Raw genomic sequence first — 14,804 nt, forward strand, 5'->3', positions numbered from 1 at the left:
GTTCACTAATCTGCAATGCTGTATGTATGGCAGAACACTTGTATGGATTATTATAGACACAATATATCAATCAACATTGAGGCCTGGGTCTACTGGATTCCTGCGCAGCAGTGATTGCAACTCCAAAATTTAATTGAGGGGTTTGAATGTCATTGAGTTTTACACCACAGAAAGCGGCCCTTTAATCCATCATGTCTGTGCTGTAATACATGAAGCAGAGTAGCCCCAGAAATGTTACATAGGAACATAGTAATTAAGAGTAGGCATCGGCAATTCAGCCCTTTGAGACTGCTCCCCCGTTCAATCCGATCATGTCTGATCTCTTCCTGGTCTCAAATCCACCTCCGTACATGTTGTCCCCATATCCCTTTAACCTGTTTTTAAAAAATTAAAAATATATCTATCTCCCTCTTGTAACCATTTAATGACTCCGATTCCACCGCACTATCAGGCAGCGAGTTCCTTGCATGCTGATTCAAACTTTCTCACTTCTCTTTCTTTTCTTAAAAAATTTAGACTCCTCAATTTTATTTGTTTTCAATCAAGGGGCAATTTAGCGTGGCCAATCCACCTACCCTGCACATCTTTGGGTTGCGGGGGTGAAACCCACGCAGACATGGGGACAATGGGCAAACTCCACACGGACAGTGATCCGGGGCCGTGATCGAACCCGGGTCCTCAGCACCGCGAGGCAGAAGCTCAATCAAACATCGGGTCTCACAAGGTGACGGTAGGACGGTTGACCAGAAACTTGGTCAAGGGGGCTGGTTTTAAGGAGCGACTCAGGGAGTCAGCAGGCTGTCTAACGAGGGGTATGGGGAGACCTTTCATAGCCGGACCTAATCCTGACCTTGGATAGCATCTAGACACACGCAACTCTACCGACAAGCAGCAGGAATTGTGGCTGATTGCAGGTGGTAGTGTTGTTTTGACGCTGTCGTGTGTTCAAATCCCACCAGAGCATGTTGTGAATTGTGGAATTTAGCTTTTTTGAAAAATAAATATTTTTATTTGCATTTAAAAACCAAACTTAGCAGAGAAAAACAAATGCACGAACATCAATAGTAATAATCAACACAGTAGTAACAACAACAAATGAGCCCGGAGCTGTCACCGGTCTGTGACAGGGTCCCAGTTTTATTCTACATTATTTACATTAGTGTTCGTGCGTGTTCTGCAATTTTTTGAAGGGTTCGTTGAACATCTCCCACGGGTCCGTGGCCAGCGCTGCTGAGGAATCTTTGTAAACGTACCAGAAGCCCATCTGGTCATAGTGCTTTTAAAAAATTTGCTTACGGGATGTGGACGTCGCTGGTTAGGCCAGCATTTATTGCCCATCCCTAGTTGCCCTTCAGAAGGTGGTGGTGAGCTGCCTTCTTGAGCCATTGCAGTCCTTGAGGTGTAGGTACACCCACTGCTGTTCCAGAATGTTGCCCTGGCGACAGTGAAGGAACGGCGATATATTTATAGATGATCGATCCAGGGGCACGGTGGTGCAGTGGTTAGCACTGCAGCCTCACGGCTGAGGTCCCAGGTTCGATCCTTGTTCTGGGTCACTGTCCGTGTGGAGCTTGCACATTCTCCCTGTGTTTGCGTGGGTTTCGCCCCCAAGGTAAAGATGTGCAGGGTAGGTGGATAGGTCACGTTAAATTGCTCCTTAATTGGAAAAAATGAATTGGGTACATTAAATTTATTTTTAAAAATAGATGATAGATCCACTGCAATTCGCATACCGCCTCAACCGGTCCACAGCTGACGCCATTTCCCTGGCCCTACACCCATCCCTAGAGCATCTCGACAGTGAGGACTCCGACATCAGCTCCGCTTTCAACACCATAATTCCAGCCAAGCTCATATCAAAGCTCCAAAACTTAGGACTTGGCTTCTCTCTCTGCAACTGGATCCTTGACTTTCTGACCCATAGACCACAATCAGTAAGGATAAAGAACAACACCACCTCCACGATAATCCACAATACCGGGCCCTGCAAGGCTGCGTACTAAGTCCCCTACTATACTCCCTATACCGGCTATATCTCTCCCACCCGGCTTACTCACTCTTCCAACTTCTTCCATCGGGCAGGAGATAAAAAAGGTCAGAACACGCACAAACAGATTCAAAAACAGTTTCTTCTCCACTGTTACAAGACTCCTAAATGACCCTCTTATGGACTGAACTGATTAATACTACACTCCTGTATGCTTCACCCGATGCTGTGTACCTTGTGTTGCCCTATTATGTATTTCATTTTTATTTTATTTTCATGTACTAAATGATCTGTTTGAGCTGCTCGCAGAAAAATACTTTTCACTGTACCTCGGTACACGTGACAATAAACAAATTATTGTTTATTGAGGGGGGGGTGGGAGAAGAGGGGGGGTGGGAGAAGAGGGGGGGGGGAGAGAAGGGGGGGGGGGAGAGAAGAGGGGGGGGGAGAGAAGAGGGGGGGGAGAGAAGAGGGGGGGGAGAGAAGAGGGGGGGGGGAGGGAGAAGAGTCAGGAGGGGGAGAAGAGTCAGGAGGGGGAGAAGAGTCAGGAGGGGGAGAAGAGTCAGGAGGGGGAGAAGAGTCAGGAGGGGGAGAAGAGTCAGGAGGGGGAGAAGAGTCAGGAGGGGGAGAAGAGTCAGGAGGGGGAGAAGAGTCAGGAGGGGGAGAAGAGTCAGGAGGGGAGTTACTCACTGTGGGATCCCTAGCCTTTGACCTGCCCTAGTAGCCATTGTGTTAATATGGCTAGTCCAGTTCAGTTTCTGATCAATGGTAACCCCAGGGATGTTGATTGCGTTCACTGATCTCAAGGAAATAATGCATTCTGCGATTTTGCCCAGCCCTTGTTTCCTGTCCTCCCTCACCACCGGTGTACCCAGTCTGTCGAGGAACTGTTCCATCCCGAGTCCCCCTCCGGGGGTTCGGAGGTGTATAGCCCCCCGGTAAAAGTTTGCAACCCTGTTGTTAATCTCATCGAGGCCGCTACCGTCCTACCCTTTTTTTTAAATTTAGAGTATCCAATCCTTTTTTTTTCCAATTAAGGGACAATTTAGTGCGGCCAATTCACCTACTCTGCACATCTTTTTGGGTTGTGGGGGTGAGACCCACGCCAACATGGGGGGAATTTGCAAACTCCACACATACAGTGACCCGGGATCGAACCTGGGACCTTGGCACCATGAGGCCGCAGTGCTAACTGCGCCACCGTGCTGCCCTTGTGATCGAAGATCTTGCATAAGCACCACCTTTTGTGCAACCCCTCCGCTTGCGGCTGCCCCGGAAGTTGTGGAATTTTGCGTTGGTCACATGAATGAATCTCGCTGGATTTCTGGGAAACAAAACTGACTCCCACAACGGTTCTGGAAGTTTCACCTCGGTTTCTCGGCACAGCCAGGGATGAGCAGTATGTACAAACCTGCTATTGCCATCAGTATCCCAGGAATGTTGATGCCCATTTTGTTCCTTTTAGTCACTCCAGTTAAAGGCACCTCACTCGCAGAGACTTGAACCCCACAGTCTTTTCTGATCTATTTTATCACGGCGTGCAGTGGATGTCAGTTCTTGGGGATCAGCCTGCCTCAAGTGTTTTTGCTTTGCGAGCTGTGGTGAATGTGACTGCAGAGAGACACTGGTCCACTTTCTTGTTGAAAGGTGGCTGCACCATTATTGTAGGGTTAGCATCACAATCAGCAGCTGATTCGTGGCACATTCTGCATCTTCTTCCAATATTGCAATAACAAATTAAAAAAAGTTATTTTGGATTTTCAAATGATCAATACGAGCTTGCACTTGTGTAGCACCTTTAATGCAGTAGAATGTCCCGACGCTCTTCACAGGAGCATCATCAGATAAAGAAGGTGATGCCAGGACAGGTGACCTTAAGCTAGTTTCACGCGGTAGGGTTTCAGAAAGGAGGAGCGGGGAGTTGAGGTTTAGTAATGGAATTCTAGAGTTCGATGGCTGATGTTTGGGAATAGGAAGTGGGGAGTGCATTTAAGAGGCCTGAATTGGAGGCAGGTTGTGGAATTTGAGGGGTCGGTATGGAGGAGTGAGGCTATAGAAGGATTTGACTGGCAATGAGCAAATAGAATCAAGGCCATAATTGGCCATTGGCGGGGCTGAATTTTGGGCAGCCTGCACCCTTTTGGTAGGTTTGTAGGAATTCCAGCTATTAGGCACCACTGTTTCCTCCTGCCGTTTCAGATGTGTGTAGTCCCAGGCTCAAATATGTCAGCCAGATTTGTTCCTCTTTTCAATTCAGTGAGATTCTCCAAAAGCAGAGTTCAAGAATGAAAAATGATTTACGATACTGACAAAGAAATGTTAACGTTTTCTTGATTTCTTTGTGTTCTTGTAGTAACTTCCAGTATTGAATGTCTGTACATTTCTCAAAAGTTGTCATTTCTTTGTGAAAAGTGATCTGCCATGATGATGAATGGCAGAGCAGGCTCCAAGGGCTGAATGGCCTCCTACTTTCTGTGTTTCTGTGTACCTTAAAGAGAAATTAGCGGAAAAGTGAGATTGAGGAAAAGCTGCAGGCTTATTATGGGTAGCAAGCCACAAATAGTGAAAGTCGCCATAGTCCCAGATGACCATAGGCTGGTGATGATTTAATAAAAATTGAGTACCCAATTATTTTTTCCAATTAAGGGGCAATTTAGCATGGCCAGTCCACCTACCCTGCACATCTTTGGGTTGTGGGGGTGAAACCCACGCAGACACGGGAAGAATGTGCAAACTCCACACGGACACTGACCCAGGGCCGGGATTCGAACCTGGGTCCTCAGTGTTGTAGGCAGCAATGCACCACTGTGCCACCGTGCTGCCCTGGCTGGTGATGATTTAACCCAACGGTCCCCACACCTCAGGCGAGGGGCAAGGTTGAGAAGATGGGGCCTTTGTGAATAACCTCAGCCGGTACAGGAATGGAACCAGTGCTATTAACGTCACTCAACACCACGGACCAGCCGTCTAGCTATCTGATCTAACCGACCCCCACTTAACGAATAGTACAACCTCCGAAGTGGGGCAGCGCAGTGGTTAGCACTGCTGCCTCATGGCACTGAGGACCCAGGTTCGATCCCAGCTCCGGGTCACTGTCCGTGTGGAGTTTGCACATTCTCCCCATATTTGTGTGGGTTTCACCCCCACAACCCAAAGATGTGCAGGGTAGGTGGATTTGCCGCGCTAAATTGCCCCTTAATTGGAAAAAATACTAATGTGCTCTAAATCTTAAAAAAATAAAAAAGAAAGGACAGCCCTAAGTGCTTCACAGTCAATGTACCATTTACAATCTAATTACTGTTGTAGGAAACACGGCAGTCAATTTGCACCCAGGAAGCTCTCTCAAAAAACAATTCGATAATGAGCAGATAATCTGTTTCATTGAATTTGGTTGAAGGCTAAAATATTAATCATTGGCTGAACTTTCTGCTCCACTTCTAGTGTTGATTGTATCTTTGTGTTTAACTGTATGTAGGTGATGGGCATTAAATGGGGATTTAGTTTAAATAGAAACCGACAAATTGTGGTTGCTGGGCTAGGAGCCGCATGTTTGTAATATACTCTATTCAATAGGTAGAACCGTAGGATCGTTTATACCTTCCAGAGAGGGCAGACTGGGCCTCGGATTATCGTCTGGTCCAAGCGATGACTCCTCCGACAGTGCAGTACCCCCTCGGTGTTGGACTGGGGTGTCAGCCTCGACTTGTGCTTTTATGAGACTTGAACCCACAAACATGACCCAGAGGAGCGAACTGAGCCAAGGTTGATACCTGAGACAGCTAGGGAAATCTAATCTTTATTCGTGTCACAAGTAGGCTTACATTAACACTGCAATGAAGTTACTGTGAAAAGCCCCTAGTCGCCACTTTCCGGCACCTGTTGAGGTACACTGAGGGAGAATTCAGAATGCCCAATTCACCGAACAAGCATGTCTTTCGGGACTTTGGGGGAGGAACTGAAACACCCAGAGGCAACCCACGCTGACACAGGGAGAAAGTGTAGACCACAGACAGTGACTCAAGCCGGGAATCGATCCCGGGTCCCTGGCGCTGTGAAGCAACAGTGCTAACCACTGTGCTACCGTGCCGCCCAAAAAGTGAATGTATGTTGGTGATACGGCAGAGAGCTTGGCTTTCACTGGGAAGAAAAGGAAGCTAGTACTCGGCACAATCATTTGTCTAGGCAGACTTGAAGCACGCTATAGGGAGGTGCTGCAGCTTTAATGAAATGAAATGGAAATCGCTTATTGTCACAAGTAGGCTTCAAATGAAGTTACTGTGAAAAGCCCCTAGTCGCCACATTCCGGCGCCTGTTCGGGGAGGCTGTTACGGGAACCCAGCATCCGCTACAAGTGAGATTTGAACCAGCGAGCTGCATGGCTGCTAACCTGAAGCATCAACCACTACAGCACTGAACTTGGTGGTTAAACTCAGGAACTAAACTTGGGAACTACAGGGCCAAGAGTAGCGAGAACTGTTGAATGGCTGGGGATTTCTGAAGCAGGTTCTTTATTGAGCTTTGCAGTACTCTGTACTGACTCAAAGAAAGGTCTGCCCGCCCCGGTCCTAAGGATCAGGCAGATACAAAACTGTACTCTCCAACGAAACACAATTTGTGCTGAAGTAGCAAGCATGGCAAAATTATCTTTTTAAATGATGCCATTTTGCGTGCATTTTAAATGGAGTGGGCGGAGGTTAAATTCAAAAGTAAATGGGAATAATTAAACGAATTCCATTTGCACTTTGCTTTAACATGGCACAGTTTCGCACTGATGCACACAGTCTGATAAAACATTTAGCTTTAGTTAACGTAATTAAGTCTTGTTTGGTGTTCCACAGGGACTGGGAGGTTTACTGGGAGGTAGATTGATGTCATTGAGGTTTAGCCTCTGCACTATCTACAGGCAAGGCTGGGAAGGCACCGGAATCTATGATCTCCGCCTGCTTGCACACTGTACATTGAGGTTCGTTTGGGCGTGCACACGGCCGATAGAGTTGTGGATATGTCACTTGCAGCCAAATTATGAGATAAGTTCCAGGGTCCATGCCCATCAGAGGCAGGGTGATTCTAGTGTGAGGCTGGCCGATAAGCAACTGACTACATTTCCTTAATGTTTCCCCTGAGTCCCCAAAGGAGGCTGCGGCCATCACACTTGCCAGCTGCTCAAGCCTCTGGGAGAGGATGATAAGATAAGAGATATTTACACTCTCCTCACAGACTTATCTGCAACTTTTTTTGAAGGCAGTTACTGCAGTGAGTCTATAAGACACAGGAACAGAATTAGGCCACTCGGCCCATCGAGTCTGCTCCGCCATTCAATTATGGCTGATATTTTTCTCGTCCCCGATCCCCTTATTCATCAGGAACCTATCTACCTCTGTCTTAAAGACACTCTCGTGATTTGGCCTCCCTCCACAGCCTTCTGCGGCAAAGAGTTCCACAGGTTCACCACCCTCTGGCTGAAGAAACTCCTCATCTCTGCTTTAAAGGATCGTCCCAGTGAAGGAATCCAACAGTGGCTTGGGCTTGCGTGTTGCGAGGCATCATTCTGTAGCAGGGGGTGGCTGAGAAGAGTGGGATGTGTGAGTAGATGGGAGTGAGGGACAGTGTGAGGGGCCTGGTGGGTGTGAGGCTGTTGAAGGATGTGAGGAGCTGAGCAGATGAAGTACGATAGAATGGTCTGCATCTGTTTCCCATTAACTCGTGCCTGTCAATTTAGGCCTTGAGTTGTAGAAGCCATTTTTAGTTGCAGAAGGATATCAGATGGCATCTCTAATCACATATTCAGTGTCCCAAGAGACAGCAGATGGCGTCTAGAACATGTTCATTGTAAGATAATTGCGTGATCAAAATAGAAGCCAGTCGGAATCGGTGCAGCAGGCAGGTACCCCATAAAATTGAGATATGTTTATTGCTCTTTGGGAAACCCATGTTAGAGGGCCAAGGCCCATTAACGATGAAGCAGGATGTCACCAAAACATTATTTGGAAATACAGCACAGAAACAGGCCATTCTGCTCAACTCGTCTATGACGGTGCTTATGCTGCACTTGAGCATTCTCTCACCCTGTCAGCATATCCTTCTATTCCGATCTCTCTTGTGTTTATCCAAGTTCCCCTTAAATGCATCTATGTTGTTACTTAAATCAGGCACGTTTGCACAGTGGTTAGCACTGTTGCTTCACAGCGGAAGGGTCCCAGGTTTGATCCCCGGCTTGGGTCACTGTCTGTGCGGAGTCTGCATGTTCTTCCCGTGTCTGCGTGGGTTTCCTCCGGGTGCTCTGATTTCCTCCCACAAGTCCCGAATGACGTGTTGTTTGGTGAATTGGGCATTCTGAATGCTCCCTCTGTGCACCTGAACAGGCGCCGGAGTGTGGCGACTGGGGGCTTTTCACAGTAAACTTCATTGCAGTGTTAATGTAAACCTACTTGTGACAATAATAAAGATTACTTTTATTCTTAAATCCACTGAGGAAATCAGGGAAAAACGTCTTTACCCAGGGGGTGGTTGGAATGTGGAACTTGCAACCACATGGAGTAGCTAAATTATTAGATATAATAATTTCATAGAATTTACAGTGCAGAAGGAGGCCATTCGGCCCATCGAGTCTGCACCGGCTCTTGGAAAGAGCACCCTACCCAAGGTCCACACCTCCACCCTATCCCCACAACCCAGCAACCCCACTCAACACTAAGGGCAATTTTGGACACTAAGGGCAATTTATCATTGGCCAATCCACCTAACCACATCTTTGGATCGTGGGAGGAAACCGGAGCACCCGGAGGAAACCCACGCGCACATGGGGAGGATGTGCAGACTCCGCACAGACAGTGACCCAAGCCGGAATCGAACCTGGGACCCTGGAGCTGTGAAGCAATTGTGCTACCCACAATGCTGCCGTGCTGCCCCACACAGTTTATGCCCACAGTTTTGGTTCTTCCACATATTGTAGTTTTTTTTTTTAACACCTTCCCAGTTGAACACTTGAAGGCTTCAATCAGGCCACCCTTCAGTATTCTGTTTTGTAGTGAAACGAACCCCACCAGCCTTTTTAATCTTCCTTGGCAAGTATAATCTCAAACGTATTGGTGGTGCTAAAGGAATAGAGTATCAGGTCATTTGTCTCATTGCCGTTTATTTTCATAGAATTTACAGTGCAGAAGGAGGCCACCCGCCCATCGAGTCTGCACCGGCCGTTGGAAGGAGCACCCCATCCAAGCCCACGCCTCCACCCCATCCCCGTAACCCAGTAACCCCACCCAATCTTTTTGGACACTAGGGGCAATTTAGCATGCATAGCCAATCCACCTAACCTGCACATCTTTGGACGGTGGGAGGAAATGGTAGCATTGTAGTAGCACAGTTGCTTCACAGCTCCAGGGTCCCAGGTTCGATTCCTGGCTGGGTCATTGTCTGTGCGGAGTCTGCACGTTCTCCCCGTGTCTGCGTGGGTTTCCTCCGGGTGCTCCGGTTTCCTCCCACAGTCCAAAGGCGTGCAGGTTAGGTGGATTGGCCATGATAAATTGTCCTTAAGTGTCCAAGGCTTGTTAAGTGGGGTTGCTGGGGTGGGGTGGATGCATGGGCTTCGGTGGGGTGCTCTTTGTAGGGGCCGGTGCAGACTCGATGGGCCAGGTGGCCTCTTTCTGTACTGTGGATTCTATGATAAACCGGGGAGGAAACCCACGCACACGTGGGGAGAACGTGCAGACCCCACACAGACAGTGACCCAAGCCGGGAATCGAACCTGGAATTGTGAAGCAACTGTGTTAACCACTGTGCTGCAGTGCTGCCCCACCTTGTGTGCTAATTGGCTGCCGTGTTTTCTGCATTGCAATAATGATTTCACTTCAAGTATGTAATTATCTGGAAGGCATAATGGGTTGTCCTGAAGTTCTGGAAGATGGTATATAAATGCAAGCTTTATATCTTTTCTTACTGGAATGATATATATAGTCAATGAAGAGTCTATTGTATAAAGTACTGAGGCGATTTGGTATGCTTGTGGCACTCTATTAAAGGAAGCATTTATTTATTAATAAGTAATCAGATGATGCCATATTTGGGTTTAATGCTTTCAACATTTAGAAGGTTGGGAAATGGAAGGAATTCCATCGACTTTGGGCCCTTGAAAAGAATGGGCCTACTGTGAATGCAGGGAGTATGAGAGTTGATAGAATAGTGCTTTAGAGTTTAACAAGAGCAGTGAAAGCTAATTTAAAAAAAAAAAGAGTACCCAATTCTTTTTTTTTCCGATTAAGGGGCAATTTAGAGTGGCCAATCCACCTATCTGTCACACTTTTTTGGGTTGTGGGGGTGAGACACACGCAGACAGAGGGAGAATGTGCAAACTCCACATGGGCAGTTGACCCGGGGCTGGGATCGAACCCGGGTGCTCGGTGCTGTGAGGCAGTAGTGCTAACCACTGCGCCACCGTGCCACCCAGAGAAAGTTAATTTAGAGAGGCAATCACTACCGTCGTGTCAATTTAAAATAGTTATGAAAGTTGTGACATCAGGAGGGTTAGGTAACAGGGAGCAAATTCTGAATTCCTTCCAATATTGCAATTGTCTTTTACAATGTGCATTTTCTTCCTCCCCACAACAGGTCTCTGAAGAAATTGAGTGAGGACAGTTTGACCAAACAGCCGGAAGAGGTCTTCGATGTGTTAGAGAAACTTGGCGAAGGGTAAGTGCCAAGAGCTCACTGATACTTTAATACTTTGAGGCTGACACACAGCGATTCATTTGAGCTTTGAAATTTTGAAGCGCATTAATATTTGGATTGAGCCGAGGGAAAAGGATCATTCGAACAAGGAGTAGGCCATTCAGCCTCTCGAGTCTGCTTTACCATTTAATAAGATCATGGTTGATCTGATTGTAACCTCAAATCTGCATTCTGCCCACCCCCAATTAACTTTCACCCCCTCTTGCTTCCCAAGAATCTATCCACCTCTGCCGTAAAAATATTCAAAGACTCTGTTTCTGCCACTTTTTCAGGAAGAGCGTTGCAAAGGCTCACGACCCTCTGAGTGTGCTTTTTTCAATGGGCGACCCCTTATTTTTAAACAGTGACCCCCCCCCCCCCCAGGTCTAGATTCTCCCACAAGAGGAAACATTCTCTCCACATCCACCCTGTCAATACCCCTCAGGATCCTTTATGTTTCAATTAAGTCACCTAACTCCAGTGGATAGGATCATAGAATCCCTACAGCGCAGAAGGAGGCCATTTGGCCCATCGAATTGGCACCAGCCCTTGGAAAGAGTGCCCTAATTAAGCCCACACCTCCACCCTATCCCAGAAACCCGACCTAACCTTTTGGACACTAAAGGACAATGTAGCATAGCCAATCCACCTAACCTGCACATCTTCAGACTAGGAGGGAACCAAAGCTCCTGGAGGAAACCCGCACAGACCCGGGGAGAAAGTGCAAACTCCGCATAGTCACCCGAGGCCGAATTGAGCCCGAGTCCATGCGGCTGTGAGGGTGCCGTGCTAACCACTGCCACTGTGCGCCACCTTTCATGCAGCACGCATACAGTGCACACATATGCAGCCTGTACAGATGCTATGTGGTTACTGTTCAGGGCCTGTACCTGACTCCCACAAATGACTTCTTGCCTTTACCATTTTCCATCTCTACCCAAACTGTTTCCACATCCTGGTTTTCTATACTTAGATCACCCCCTCTCTATTTTGCGAATTCTATCATTAACTAACAGCGCCGCCCCTTCAACTTTTCCTCACTTCCTGTGCTTCCTAATTATCCTATACCCTTCAATATTCATAAGAACTAGGAACAGGAGTAGGCCATCTGGCCCCTCGAGCCTGCTCTGCCATTCAATGAGATCATGGCTGATCTTTGTGGACTCGGCTCCACTCTCCGGCCCGTACACCATATCCCCGAATCCCTTTATTCTTTAGAAAGGTATCTATCTTTTTCTTAAAAACGTTTAAAGAAGGCGCCTCAACTGCTTCACTGGGCAAGGAATTCCATAGATTCACATCCCTTTGGGTGAAGAAGTTCCTCCTAAACTCGGTCCTAAATCTACTTCCCCTCATTTTGAGGCTATGCCCCCTGGTTCTGCTTTCCCCGACCAGTGGAAACAACCTGCCCGCATCTATCCTATCTATTCTGTTCATAATTTTATGTTTCAATAAGATCCCCCCGCATCCTTCTAAACTCCAATGAGTACAGTCCCAGTCTACTCAACCTCTCGTCATAATCTAATCCCCTCAACTCTGGGATCAACCTAGTGAATCTCCTCTGCACTCCCTCCAGTGCCAATATGTCCTTTCTCAGGTAAGGAGACCAAAACTGAACACACTACTCCAGATATGGCCTCACCAACACCCTATACAATTGCAGCATAACCTCCCTAGTCTTGAACTCCATCTCTCTAGCAATGAAAGACAAAACTCGATTAGCCTTCTTAATCACCTGTTGCACCTGCACACCAACTTTTTGCGACTCGTGCACCAGCACACCCAGGTCCCTCTGCAAAGCAGCATGTTTTAACATCTTACAGTTTAAATAATAATCCATTCTGTTATTCCTCCCAAAATGGATAGCCTCACACTTGGCAAGGTCAGGTCACAATCCACACCCCCCTGCAGACATGCCTCCGTAATGACTATTTCCATGTGTGCTCTCCGTTCATCTGTTTTGTTTCGAATGCAATGTGCATTCAGAAACCAAATTTTTAGTTTTATTGTGTGATTTTTATAACCTCTAGCCTCATCTGTTGATTTACTATTACTCTCTATCCCTTCCTGTCAGTCTGTTTTTCATTTCCTGTATAATCTTTCTCTTTTGCCTTGTCTTTGCACTTTGATTTACCACATCTTCCCAAATTTGATTCCTTGCCCCCACTCTGTAGTTTAAAACCCTCTATATTTCCCTGGTTATGCAACTCGCAAGAACATTGGTTCCAGCGTGACTCAGGTGTAGACCGTCCCAGCGGTGCAGATCCCAGTTTCCCCAGTACTGGTTCCAGTGCCCCACAAACCGGATCCCACTTCCCCTGCATCAGTCATCGAGCCACGCGTTCATCCCTCTGATTAATCCTGTGCCAATTTGCACATGGCTTAGGTAATAGAGAATATGACCTTTGAGGTTCTGCTTCATAATCTGGTGCCTAGTTCCTCATACTGACTATGCAGAACCTCTTTCTTTGTGCTATCTATGTTGTTGGTACCTATATGGACCATACTCATTGCAGTGACCATGGACCACTGCAAGTTCCTCTCCAGACACGAGCTGATGTCCCGAACCCTAGCACTATGCAGGGCAACACAATCATCCAGACTCGAGTTCATGATGTCGATCTCTCTGACTATATTGGCCCATAACTTCCTGGTTCCCCAGCGGTGCATTTAGAGGTTACCCCAATGATGCGCTGGGGAATCGCTTTAGGAAGTTCCCAAGAAGAGCTAACTTCCTTTGGACAATTGTGCGGGACTGGGAATCATCACGAACTTCGGATGGTTTCAGTTTTACCCTGATAGTTACTCTGAAAGAGGTAGTTGGAAATAAATCAGTTCTCGTTCCAGACTAACGATTTCTGGATCCAACCTTGCACGGAACGCCCCCCCGCCCCCCTACCTCAGAAACATGACCCTCCAGCGGCTCTCCCCCACCTCACCTCCCCTCTCCTTCCTGGTCTCTCTCTCCCAATTGTCTGAACCATCTATGTTTGAAACTTAGCGTCTCCCTTTAAGTTGCCCTTTTAAACATCTCCTTTACGACAGCTAGTGCCAGAAAAAAGGGATATTCCTTTGTTTCCTGCACCCCAGTTACTCTTAAGCCAATTCAGCCGGAGCTGCACCTCGTTGCTCCTGTCTCACTCGAGGTTGGGCAAGACGGGGCTTTTCAATTTCATAATATGTCAGTCGAGAGTGGGCGGCATGGTGGTGCAGTGGTTAGCACTGCTGTCTCACGGCACTAGGGTTCGATCCCGGCCCCGGGTCACTGTCTGTGTGGAGTTTGCACATTCTCCCCGTGTCTGCATGGGTCTCACCCCCACAACCCAAAGATGTACAGGATAGGTGAATTGGCCACACTAAAATGACCCCTTTATTGGAAATAAGCAATTGGGTACTCTAAATTTGAAATGAAAATCGCTTATTGTCACAAGTAGACTTCAAATGAAGTTACTGTGAAAAGCCCCTGGTCGCCACATTCCGGCGGCTGTTATTTACAAAATCAGTCGAGAGTGACAATCCACTGGAGATTGCCACTCTGAAAAGGTTAAGGGCCAATATCCCATAAAACCCTTGTTCCTTTTTGCTCCCTCTAGTCGAATGGTTCCAGTACCACAGTGCCTCGGTCAGGCAGCTTATCCACGCTGCAGCCCTCACTTTCATCCATGCAAGCTGAAAAAACCTCAAACCTGTTGAACCATTGTGAAGGCTGAGGTTCCTGTGCTCCTGCTCTCTGAGACCCTTACCTGCCTCACTCGCATTACACTCTCCTGTCCCTCACCACTGACCAAATCAGAAGACCCTGTCCTAAGAGGCGTGACTGCCTCCGTTTACATAGGAGCCAGGTAACCTCCCCTTTCACAAAGAGTCATCTAGACTCGAAACGTCAGCTCCCTTCTCTCTCCACAGATGCTGTAACTCCTGCTGAGATTGTCCAGTATTTTCTGTTTTGGTTTCAGATTCCAGCATCCGCAGTAATTTGCTTTTAACTTCCCCCTTCTTGACGCGTCGCAATGTCTGTCGTTCAGCCCCCAGCTCACAATCTGAGTGGAAGCTGCTCGAACTTCAAACACTTTCTGCAGACGTGTTTGCCCCGGACCAAACGGACACCGAGGAG

General features: G+C 47.4%; 1 protein-coding gene across 1 annotated transcript in view; it reads left to right on the forward strand.

Moving 5' to 3' along the window:
• The window catches only part of LOC140428610 (serine/threonine-protein kinase 3/4), a 178,461-nt gene that overhangs the window by 11,349 nt on the left and 152,308 nt on the right, over positions 1-14,804 (forward strand). The window contains exon 2 of the mRNA XM_072515268.1: positions 10,592-10,672. Coding sequence (XP_072371369.1) covers positions 10,592-10,672 — 81 coding nt within the window. The remainder of the gene's footprint in view (positions 1-10,591; positions 10,673-14,804) is intronic.

The sequence above is a fragment of the Scyliorhinus torazame genome, chromosome 8, assembly GCF_047496885.1.
Source record: "Scyliorhinus torazame isolate Kashiwa2021f chromosome 8, sScyTor2.1, whole genome shotgun sequence".
In the NCBI taxonomy this organism is placed as follows: domain Eukaryota; kingdom Metazoa; phylum Chordata; class Chondrichthyes; order Carcharhiniformes; family Scyliorhinidae; genus Scyliorhinus; species Scyliorhinus torazame.